The sequence below is a fragment of the Phyllopteryx taeniolatus genome, chromosome 1, assembly GCF_024500385.1.
Source record: "Phyllopteryx taeniolatus isolate TA_2022b chromosome 1, UOR_Ptae_1.2, whole genome shotgun sequence".
Taxonomy (NCBI): Eukaryota; Metazoa; Chordata; class Actinopteri; order Syngnathiformes; family Syngnathidae; genus Phyllopteryx; species Phyllopteryx taeniolatus.
The window spans coordinates 36,186,706-36,198,238 of NC_084502.1; the positions used below are offsets into that span (position 1 = coordinate 36,186,706).

At 42.3% G+C, this 11,533-nt stretch overlaps 1 protein-coding gene across 5 annotated transcripts; it reads left to right on the forward strand.

The window, feature by feature from the left end:
- Nucleotides 1-2,145: 2,145 nt before the first annotated feature.
- Nucleotides 2,146-11,481, forward strand: LOC133486811 (mitochondrial carrier homolog 1-like). 5 transcript variants are annotated; one of them, XM_061792509.1, is made up of 12 exons: nt 2,146-2,364; nt 4,905-4,989; nt 5,076-5,182; nt 5,278-5,340; nt 6,371-6,428; nt 6,877-6,928; nt 7,154-7,213; nt 7,298-7,391; nt 9,565-9,612; nt 9,688-9,755; nt 10,355-10,419; nt 10,491-11,481. In XM_061792509.1, exons 1-12 carry the CDS (start codon nt 2,209-2,211, stop codon nt 10,610-10,612), a joined length of 978 nt encoding a protein of 325 aa, XP_061648493.1. In that variant the 5' UTR covers nt 2,146-2,208; the 3' UTR covers nt 10,613-11,481. The 5 variants fall into 5 exon arrangements, with proteins under 5 accessions (XP_061648493.1, XP_061648484.1, XP_061648510.1 ...); XM_061792500.1 differs by having other exon boundaries at nt 2,150-2,364; nt 5,275-5,340; XM_061792526.1 differs by having other exon boundaries at nt 2,151-2,364; nt 10,344-10,419.
- Nucleotides 11,482-11,533: the final 52 nt, after the last annotated feature.

The following is an 11,533-nucleotide window of genomic DNA, read 5'->3' on the forward strand; positions in this document are numbered from 1 at the left end:
GAAACAAGGAAATGAAACACGGAAACAAGGAAACGAAGCAAGGGTTAACTTTTTTCTACTTTTATGTGCAATACATTTTTATGGTCAGCGGCACGGTGGACTTCCCTCGGAGGGCCGCTACGACACATTGATGAATAACCAGTTTTGAAATCAGAAGCCTATACAAACATATTTTTCAACTATTACATTTCTTTTCAAAGGGGGATTGGTAACAAAAACATGCTTGCAAATATCTCAATGGTATTACACCAGAACATAATGAGCAATTTTGATTTGCTTTCGCGGGCCACATAAAATGATGTGGCGGGCTGGATCTGACGATTTAGCGCATCTTAAGAACCATCCATCCATCCATTTTCTGAGCCGCTTCTCCTCACTAGGGTCGCGGGCGTGCTGGAGCCCAACCTAGTTATCATCGGGCAGGAGGCGGGGTACACCCTGAACTGGTTGCCAGCCAATCGCAGGGCACATACAAACAAACAACCATTCGCACTCACATTCAAACCTACGGGGAATTTAGAGTCGTCACTCAACCTACCGCGCATGTTTTGGGGATGTGGGAGGAAACCGGAGTGCCCACCGTGCCGCAGTTTAAGAACCATTTTCCATATTCCAATAATTCTCATAATTCCCAAATTCCACACTTCACAATAAAATCCCCAAATTAAGAGATAATCACACACATACTCAAATCCTATCCCACCCCAAAAATAAAAAATAAATAGCAGAATACATGTTCATGTATGTGTATATGCGAGCTATATTTTGTACAATTAAAAAGTTCCATAGAGTACAGATGATCATCGGCATGGAGGAGAGATAACGCTGTCGATGGAGCGGAACCAGGAGAGATTTGACTCATTATGATTTAAATAAGAACCCTGATTCACTCTGATTCATTCACTCGTTTCATTTCCTTGTTTTATTTCCTTGTTTCCTTGTTCCCTAGCTTCCTCATTTCCTTGTTTCCTCGTTTCCTAGCTTCCTTGTTTCCGAGCTTCATTGTTTCCTCTTTTCCTTGTTTCCTTGTTTCCTAGCTTCCTCGTTTCCTCGTTTCCTTGCTTCCCTGTTTCCTAGCTTCCTTGTTTCCTCGTTTCCTTGTTTTCTCGTTTACTTGTTTCCTTGCTTCCTTGTTTCCTCATTTCCTTGTTTTTTTGTTTGTTTTTTGTTTCCTCATTTCCTTGTTTCCTTCCTTCCTTGACTTTGGTAAAAACTTTAGCATTTTCGATTTTGTGGCAAAATGTGGAATGAAAAGTTTGAAGGCCCGCCCCTGTCATAGTTCGACGGCTTAAAAAGCTTTTGATAACTTTTAATGTCCCACGTCTTGATATGATACACACGAATCGGGTGAAAGCTGTAGGAGTAGTTAGCAAAAGTATAAACCCTGAAAAAATGCAAACATTTCACATATTTTTCCTTCAAAAGGTCACAGGTCATTTCCTAGACGCGTTACGATATCGCACGCATTGACTTTTTTGTGCGTCTGGGTCCCCTCTATATGCGTACCAATTTTCAGAGCCGTAGATCATACGGATCACCCAGTTGTCCTTTGATGTACTTTCGGCACGGTTCTAGGGGGCGCTGGGGAGCCCTTTTTTGAAAATCACACCCGAAAACATGAAATTATCAATTTTTTCACTAGGCCAGATGTGCGTGCCAAATTTCGTGGGTTTTCGTGCACCTTTAGTGCCTCAAAAATGGCTCCGTTTGTCCATCCATTATCTGTACCGCTTAACCTCACTCGGGTCGTGGACTGCCGGAGCCTATCCCAGCTATCTCCGGGCGGGAGGCAGGGTACACCCTGAACCGGTTTCCAGCCAATCGCAGGGCACATAGAAACAAACAACCATTCGCACTCACATTCACACCTACGGGCAATTTAGAACATAAATGTAATGTGAGCATTAAATAAGGTGCACATTCAATGAACTGTGGGGAACATAAACACACATTATTCATGTTACGTTAATCCTGATCATTCATGAACATTAAGGATTAAGATCTTTATGACTGCAACAGTTCAACCTTTCATTGTCACAAAAGGACCTCGCAGGTCTACCTGCTCGGGCCCTAATAACAATAATCGTGGGTGCAGAAAAACATAATTGAAATATTGGGAAGTGTCAAAGCGGAAGTGATTTCAACTGTGACAGTGAGTGACTGCTTCCGTCCACTGGCACTTCCGTGGCAGGCAAGCTAGCTTAAAGAATGCTTTCGCAAGAGAGCCTTCCCACGGCGCAGACAGGCGATGTGGAGCAGACGCCGGCACCGACAGGCGCTGATATGGACGCCGCGGTCCTGCTGTTGGGAGCTGGGATGACGGCCGCCACGCATCCGCTGCTTTATGTCAAGCTGCTCATCCAGGTAAACCGCAGATACGAAGACAGCTAACTAGCCGGTGGAGCCATGCGAGCCCAGCTGTCACGTGACCGTCCTGCGGTTTTATTCAAATGGAGCCCCACTTTTAATTCCGCGCAAGATGTGACGTTTCCATTTTGGAATTGATAGTAGATCAACTACTATGCGAGCGCTTACGGTTTCATGTGCTTTCACTTTCTTACCATTAGACTAAACCGAGCAGAAAACATTGTTTGGATCAATTTATTTTAATGTGTATTTCTATGTGAATAAACAATATTTTTAAAACTTGCATCTACTCCTTTGAAAACAATTTCATCATTAGGCACGGTTTACATCGTGCCTAATGATGAAATTATTTTCCGTTTTTTTTCAAATTTAATTACACGGTGGGTACGGAAAGTATTCAGACCCCCTTAAAATTTTCACTCTTTATTATATTGCAGGGCGGCACGGTGGCCGACTGGTTAGAGCGTCAGCCTCACAGTTCTGAGGACCCGGGTCAATCCCCGGCCCTGCCTGTGTGGAGTTGGCATGTTCTCCCCGTGCCTGCGTCGGTTTTCTCCGGGCACTCCGGTTTCCTCCTACATCCCAAAAACATGCATTAATTGGAGACTCTAAATTGCCCGTAGGCATGACTGTGAGTGTGAATGGTTGTTTGTTTGTATGTGCCCTGCGATTGGCTGGCAACCAGTTCAGGGTGTACACCGCCTCCTGCCCGATGACAGCTGGGATAGGCTCCAGCACGCCCGCGACCCTAGTGAGGAGAAGCGGCTCAGAAAATGGATGGCTGGATGGATGGATTATATTGCAGGCATTTGCTACATTCATTCAAGTTCATCCCCCCCATTAATGTACACACAGCACTACATATTGACAGAAAAAAACAGAATTGTTGACATTTTTGCAGATTTATTAAAAAAGAAAAACTGAAATATCACACAGCCATAAGTATTCAGACCCTTTGCTTTGACACTCATATTTAATTCGGTTGATGTCTATTTCTTCTGATCATCCTTGAGATGGTTGTACACCTTCATTGGAGTCCAGGTGTCATGTGGTCAAAGGAACTGCCTGAAGAGCTCAGAGACAGAATTGTGGCAAGGCTACAAAAAGATTTCTGCTGCACTTAAGGTTCCTGAGCGCACAGTGGCCTCCATAATCCTTAAATGGAAGACGTTTGGGATGACCAGAACCCTTCCTAGAGCTGGCTGTCTGGCCAAACTGAGCAATTGGAGGAGAGATGAGAGAGGTAAAGAAGAACCCAACGATCACTGTGGCTGAGCTCCAGAGATGCAGTCGGGAGATGGGAGAAAGTTCTAGAAAGTCAACCATCACTGCTGCCCTCCACCAGTCGGGGCTTTATGGCAGAGTGGCCCGACGGAAGCCTCTCCTCAGTGCAAGACACATGAAAGCCCGCATGGAGTTTGCTAAAAAAAAAAAAAAAACACCTGAAGGACTCCAAGATGGTGAGAAATAAGATTCTCTGGTCAGATGAGACCAAGATAGAACTTTTTGGCCTTAATTCTAAGCAGTATGTGTGGAGAAAACCAGGCACTGCTCATCACCTGTCCAATACAGTCCCAACAGTGAAGCATGGTGGTGGCAGCATCATGCTGTGGGGGTGTTTTTCAGCTGCAGGGACATGACGACTGGTTGCGATCGAAAGAAAGATGAATGGGGCCAAGTACAGGGATATCCTGGATGAAAACCTTCTCCAGAGTGTTCAGGACCTCAGAATGGGCCGAAGGTTCGCCTTAAAAAAAGACAATGACCCTAAGCACACAGCTAAAATAACGGAGTGGCTTCAGAACAACCTCCGTGACTGTTCTTGAATAGCCCAGCCAGAGCCCTGACTTAAACCCAATGTATCATCTGTGGAGAGACTTGAAAGTGGCTGTCCACCAACGTTCACCATCCAACCTGACAGAACTGGAGAGGATCTGTAAGGAGGAATGGCAGAGGATCCCCAAATCCAGGTGTGAAAAACTTGTTGCATCATTCCCAAAAAAACTTCAAAAGGGTCCTTCTACTAAATACTTAGCAAAGGGTCTGAAAACTTATGGCTGTGTGATATTTCAGCTTTTCGTTTTTTAATAAATCTGCAAAAATTTCAACAATTTTGTTTTTTGGTCAATATGGGGTGCTATGTGTACATTTAATGAGGGAAAAAATCAATAACTTAAATGATTTTAGCAAATGGCTGCAATATAACAAAGTGAAAAATTTAAGGGGGCCTGAATACTTTCTGTACCCACTGTAGCTCCATTGCTACACTAATGTAGTGTCTGAGATGAGGACTAACTATTATGTCATCCTTGTTCCTCACTCTCCAGGCATAACTAATTGATTCACACTTAATCCAACTAAGTGTGGCTTGATTGGTCACGCCTGGAGAACGAGCTTGTCAACCACTTTACTGGTGACTGGAAGGCTGTTTCCTGCTCTGTTTCCATTACGTATAAATTTACACGTGGCAGGAGCAAGATAAGAGTGCGATTTGAACTCGCACTTATCATCGGGTAGTTTCTTGCATTTTCTTTCAGGTGGGACATGAACCTCTTCCACCAACTGTAGGCACAACTATGTTTGGAAGGAGAGTGTTATATCTGCCTGGCTTCTTCTCTTATGGTGAGTGGACTTGGCCATCAACGTCTCCCGCGTCTTTGTCCGGTAAGTTGACGGCAGCGCAGAATGAATGTGTGATTTGGTTGCAGCACAGCACATTGTTAAGGTGGATGGAAAGAGGGGACTGTTCCGTGGCCTGTCACCACGTATCGCATCTATTGCCATCTCCACTGTAATCAGGACCAAAGCCAAAAAGGTAAAGATGAAGCTGGATCCCCTCTTTTGTCAGAGAAATCCAAAGATCATGCAATTAAAAGAGCATATTGTCTTCACGTTGTTGTTCTTCAGCAGGGGCAGCCTGTATCCAAGAAGGATGACCTCATGCAAACCCCTCTGAGGAAAGTCATGAAAGAGGTACAGTCAGATGTTCTGAGACATTGTGACAAAAGGTTTACATCTCTGCTATACAGTGAACCCTCGTTTATCGCGGGAGTTGGGTACCAGAAGTGGGCGCGATAAGCGAATTTCCGCGAAGTAGAGACACCATATTGATTTCATTATTTAACGTGTATTTTGACCTTTTAAAACCCTCTCTATCATATTATTCATAGGATAATCATATCATAGGGTATCACATTGTTGCACACTACTTAAAATTGAATTGAAATTGAAAATTGAAGCAAAATTTAACACAAAAGATCACAAACACAGCACAGCATAAAGTACAACCACGCGATGTGAAGGCTTGATGCTAAACGAAAGGCGAGACGCCGAGATGGGACAAGGCGAGAGATGCTGGCCAACAGTCGAAGCGCCAATCACAGCCCCGACTAGAAACGTGATGCTGCGATTGGTCGTCTTCTTCCCGTGGACCAATAGCAGCCCGTATACAATGCGCTCTGTCACCAAGATGTGATGCTTTGTGTTATGCAAGACGCTTTCCATTTCCCCCCCCCCCCCGACTATTTTTCATGTTTTTTTGCTATTTTATTTTATGCTTGTTTTGTTATTTTTACATGAGGAAATACTATTTAATATAATAATTAATTTAAGGGAGAAATGTGGGTTTTCACTTATCTCGATTTTTCTAGATTTTTCCAGAACATTTGCGAAATAATTTCCATATAAATAACTGAAAACCCCCACGAAGTCGTGACTCCACGATAGTCTAACTGCAAAGTAGCGAGGGTTCACTGTATTCACAATTTGTGAATTAATAGTTTATTAATCCATTTTGTCAAAATGATGAAAAGGAAAATACAAAATGTAGAGAGCATCATGTCGTTTAAAAACGGAACTTTTTATTATCATCTCAGCACTCCATTTATGTGTAAATAAAGTGTTTGCATTGTGACCTTTTACCACAAATTTGATCTTTCCTTGTAACTGCTTGTTTGAACGTTTGGTTAAAAAGAGCTCTCTTCATGCCGTTTCTCCTGTGTAGACCTCTCACGAGATGGTCATCCAGTGCCTGTCCAAAATAGCTACTCATCCTTTTCACGGTAAGATGTAATGTGTGCCTGGCTAGTTCTCGTGCTGAAACAAGAGTTTAAAGGCTCAAAGACGATGACTTCACAGTCGGATGTGAATATTTTCAAGTCAACTAAAGCAACCCCATCGGGTATGTGAGCAGCACTGTGTTGCTGTGACATTCCAGCAAGGGTCTCTGACACCCACAACGGCTATGTTGACGATCTTTCAGCCATTCAAACGCGTATAGAACGGAAACTATCCACAACAACAAAAAAGATATACAGTATCACAAAACATGAGAAAAGCTTGCACATGCTGTACACTGACTACTTTCCATTGACATATTGCATATATGCAGTATCGTGTACTGTGTATATATGATATTTTTTTGGGGGTAATGGCGACGCATATGTTTCTATTCTTGAGCATCACTTTTATGTGAACGTTTTGATTGACGACTCTCCTTTCCTCCGCCAGTTATGTCAGTGCGTTGTATGGCCCAGTTTGTTGGCAGAGAGGTCAAGTACAGGTAGGACCTTCCACATAATGTATCATATCAAACCTCTGGGATTTCATTTTGTCACTTACAATGACATGAAAGTCGCACAAGCCTAGCATTTGCTCCACAGAAGCCTTCTACCACGTGACAATGTTTAATCAAAATGGGCTACGCTAACACATTGGGAGCTGCTATCAGCTACTAAATAGCCGTGAATTAAAAGCCATTTTTGTGAATTTGCTGTTGTGTTCACAGTGGAATTTTCAGTAGTATCGGCAGGATTTTTAAAGAAGAAGGAGTCGCTGGATTCTACGTGTGAGACATCCTCATTAGATTTCACTACAAGTCTGTGTGGCTTAGCTAGCGAGCGCTGTGAATTGACCGTTGTTGTGTCCGCAGTGGTTTAATGCCTCACATGCTCGGTGAAGTCCTCTTCTTGTGGTGTTGCAATCTACTGGCTCACTTTATTAACACCTACGCTGTAGACGACAGTGTAAGTTCATTCTCTTCACGTGCACTAACAGCAGTTATTCAGGATTGGCTTTGGTTGGGGGGGGAAATATTGGAACAATGCAAGTTAATGTTAGAAAGTCGACCAGAATGGTGCTGCCCAGCATAAATGTTTTATTTATTGATTTTTTTTTCCCAAAATGTGTGTCTGCGGTGTTTATCACAGCTCCCCAAATGTTCTTAAATTTTGTGTCTGAGAGTTTTTAGGTAAAGGGGCACATGGGACTGTCTATGTTGCTGTTTTATAACATTAATAGTGGAGGATGGCATGTTTTAGTTGACTTCACTTGGTTTTAGAGTATACAGTGGGTATGGAAAGTATTCAGACCCCCTTAAAATTTTCACTGTTATATTGCAGCCATTTGCTAAAATCATTTAAGTTAATTTTCCCCCCTCATTAATGTACACACAGCTACGGAGCCCCTAACGGGACATGGGGAAAAAGAAAAAAAAACTTGTTTCTCATTCCAACGAGAAACTTTCTAATTCTAATGAGAAACTTTCTCGTTGGAATGAGAAACGTCTACCTGTCTGTCTACCTGTGAATCCTATCTTATTTACACACACGCACACTAGCAAATATGGCTCAGCTATTCTATAGCCTATACTGCTATATTCGTGTGATGAAAGTTTACATTTATACTCACCTTATCTTCTTTTAGTTGATCGATGACACTATCAGGTATATTCCTTGTTTTGAGGAAAGAGAGCAAGTCCTCTTCTGTTGCCATTCTGTAAATAAATAAGCTACTGTATGGCTACCCGAACGCAGGAAGCTACCCGCTAGCAGGTAAATAAGATACCACTCACAGGTAGACGTTTCTCATTCAAATGAGAAAGTTTCTCGTTCAAACGGGAAACAAGTTTATTTTTTTTTTCTGGGGAGAAGAGCCTTGGTGAGAGAGTAAAGAAGAACCCAAAGATCACTGTTGCTGAGCGCCGGAGATGGGAGAAAGTTCTAGAAAGTCAACCATCACTGCAGCTCTCCATCAGTCGGGGCTTTATGGCAGAGTGCCCCGACGGAAGCCTCTCCCCAGTGCAAGACACATGAAAGCCCGCATGGAGTTTGCTAAAAAAAAAAAAAAAACACCTGAAGGACTCCAAGATGGTGACAAATAAGATTTTCTGGTCTAATGAGACCAAGATAGAACTTCTTGGCCTTAATTCTAAGCGGTGTGTGTAGGGAAAACCAGGCACTGCTCATCACCTGTCCAATACAGTCCCAACGGTGAAGCATGGTGGGGGCAGAGTCATGCTGTGGGGGTGTTTTTCAGCTGCACGGACAGAACGACTGGTTGCATTCGAAGGAAAGATGAATGCGGCCAAGTACAGGGATATCCTGGACGAAAACCTTCTCCAGAATGCTCAGAACCTCAGACTGGGTCGAAGGTTCACCTTCCACAAGACAATGACCCTAAGCACACGGCTAAAATAATGAAGGAGTGGCTTCAGAACAACTCAGTGACTGTTTATGAATGGCCCAGCAAGAGCCCCGACTTCAACCCAATTGAGCATCTCTGGAAAGACCTGAAAACGGCTGCCTACCAACGTTCACCATCCAACCTGACAGAACTGGAGAGGATCTGCAAGGACGAATGGCAGAGGATCCCCAAATCAAGGTGTGAAAAACTTGTTGCATCATTCCCAAAAAGACTCATGGCTGTATTAGCTCAAAAGGGTCCTTCTACTAAATACTGAGCAAAGGGTCTGAATACTTATGGCTGTGATATTTCTGTTTTCCTTTTTTAATAAATCTGCAAAAATTTCAACAATTGTTTTTTTCTGTCAATATGGGGCGATGTGTGTACATTAATGAAGAAAAAAAAAAATGTAAATGAGTTTAGCAAATGGCTGCAATATAACAGAGTGAAAAATGTAAGAGGGTCTGAATACTTTCCCTACCCACTGTAGCACCCTTATGATATATGGTGTATATGTATAGTAGCCTCTCAATGTTTCCAAAGGTCCAGTCAAATTTTCTGTCATACACACATTACATAAATGTTCTGTAATTGAGTCCATCACCCACCCATGCCTCAGGAAAAAGTCTCATACCCCTTTAATATCCTCTGCAATACATATATAAAAAAAGAATGCACATACATTATTGACATTAGTTCTGGTTGTGTTTTTGTTGTTTTGTTTTGTTTCTACAGTTCAGCCAGGCCTCAGCAGTGAGAAGTTACACAAAGTTTGTGATGGGTGTAAGTTCAACGTTCTTACGGTACACACACACACCGGTTCCCCTGTGCCTCAAAGTCAGTAGTTGTTCTCTCTAGTTTGCAGTGAGCATCTTAACTTATCCATTCATGCTGGTGGCTGACGTTATGGCGGTCAACAATTGTGGGTGAGTCACTCCTTGAAACGCATCATATTCTTACTGTACATGAATTTTTTAAAATGTGAAAATTAAGTGTGATCTTCATCCAAGCTAGAACAATAGGCAAACAGTATTTGGAAACTAAAACCACACAAACAAATGGAATGGTGGAAAAAGTCACGTTTCCAAGAGCTAATCAATGTCACAACAGCAACAGGACAACAGTATATTTTGAAGATGTCAAGCTCGCATTTACAGGGTAACGCAGATGTGCGCTTTTATGTTGCATTTACTGACATCTGATACGTTTCAGATATTTACCCACATTTAGAAGTGAAGTTCTCAGATTCTGTGCATTTTCCCGTTTATGCTGTCATGATGCATATTTCAACTGTGCCACTTGAGAGCAAAAAACACAATTGTGTGAAATGACTTGAATTATGTAGTGTAAATACTACATGGTGTTTTTTCGGGGAGCAGCCACTATCTGCTTGTTGATGGCGGTTAAATCATGTTTGGTCAGGTGGACGATCGGTCAATTGTACTTTTTAAAGCCAGGAAGAAGAAACAAAATAATTAAAGCACATTACATTATTTTGATGACCATTTTGTTAGTTTGACTGCAGGTCTTCCTCCTCACTCGCCCATCTTCACATCCTGGCTGCATTGCTGGAATTACCTCAGCCACAAGGTATTCTATTACTCTGTTCTTAAACATGTAGCTAGTGACTCTATTGACTTTAAAGTTAAGTTCCTTGTCAGGGTCTCTTATTTCGAGGATCCAGCTTCTTTTCTCGCCGCGTGCCTGTGACCTCCATCAACAACATCATCATGTACTGGACTGCCATTGTTGTAACTATTTAAGTGACATTCAAAAAGTTTGATAGTTTTATGTAAACAAAATATGTCACAACGAATAGAATAAGAAGACAGTTGATTTAATGATACATTTTTTTCCCCTTTTTAAGGCACAGTGGACAAGTGGCTAGCATGTCTGCCTCACAGTCATGAGGCTGGGAGGTTAAATCTGGCCTCTTGTCTTCCTTTGTGGAGTTTGCATGTTCTCCGTGTACTTGTGTGGGGTTTCTGCGTACTCCAGATTCCTCCCACATTCCCAAAATATACATTTTAGGCTCAGACTGTTAATTGTCTAAAGGTGTAAATGTGAGCATGAATGGTTGTCTAAATGTGCTCTGATTGGCTGGCAACCAGTTAAGGATGTGCACCACCTCGCTCCCAAAGTCAGCTCGGAAAGGTTCCAGCTCACATGAGTGAGGATGGATGAGGAAATGGATGGATGGGTTGTTTTTCCCTTTAAAAAAAAAAAGGTTCACTGGCCTCGTTTAGGCATCAGTTTCAACCAATTTGTTAAGACAAGCATCTCATTAGCACATCCTGTTGAATTTGATGAAATGCTGAAGGCCTCTTCCATCAGTCCGCAGAAAACCGTCCAATTTCAATATTTTGCATCAGAACAGATATGAAATGTGATTAAACTTGGTGACTTTGAACAGTGTGGGCAATGTTGATGAAGACAAAATATGAAAAAAAATGTTTGAGGAGATGGACAAAAACCCTTGTTAGTTAAAACCGTATCATTGAGCATATGGGACTGTGTCGCCTAGTTTCCGTTGAGGATTTCAAAGGGTTTTGTGAGATTGTTTGTTCTGATCAAATGCCATACTGTATGTCAGAATAAAAGTGTCGTTCTGACATTTAAGTCAGAAATTAAATAAAGAGCTCCTGTCCTGAAGTCAAACTTTCTCCTCCTGTTTTACTTTAGAGTCTCCAGCATTCTTTCCCAG

Excerpts from the sequence above, each read along its gene's own strand:
- LOC133486811 (XM_061792500.1), top strand. The coding sequence starts at position 2,209 with ATGCTTTCGCAAGAGAGCCTTCCCACGGCGCAGACAGGCGATGTGGAG. Across the intron at positions 2,365-4,904 it reads ATGTCAAGCTGCTCATCCAG|GTGGGACATGAACCTCTTCC; the intron begins GTAAACCGCAGA and ends ATTTTCTTTCAG. Across the intron at positions 5,341-6,370 it reads TGAGGAAAGTCATGAAAGAG|ACCTCTCACGAGATGGTCAT; the intron begins GTACAGTCAGAT and ends TCTCCTGTGTAG.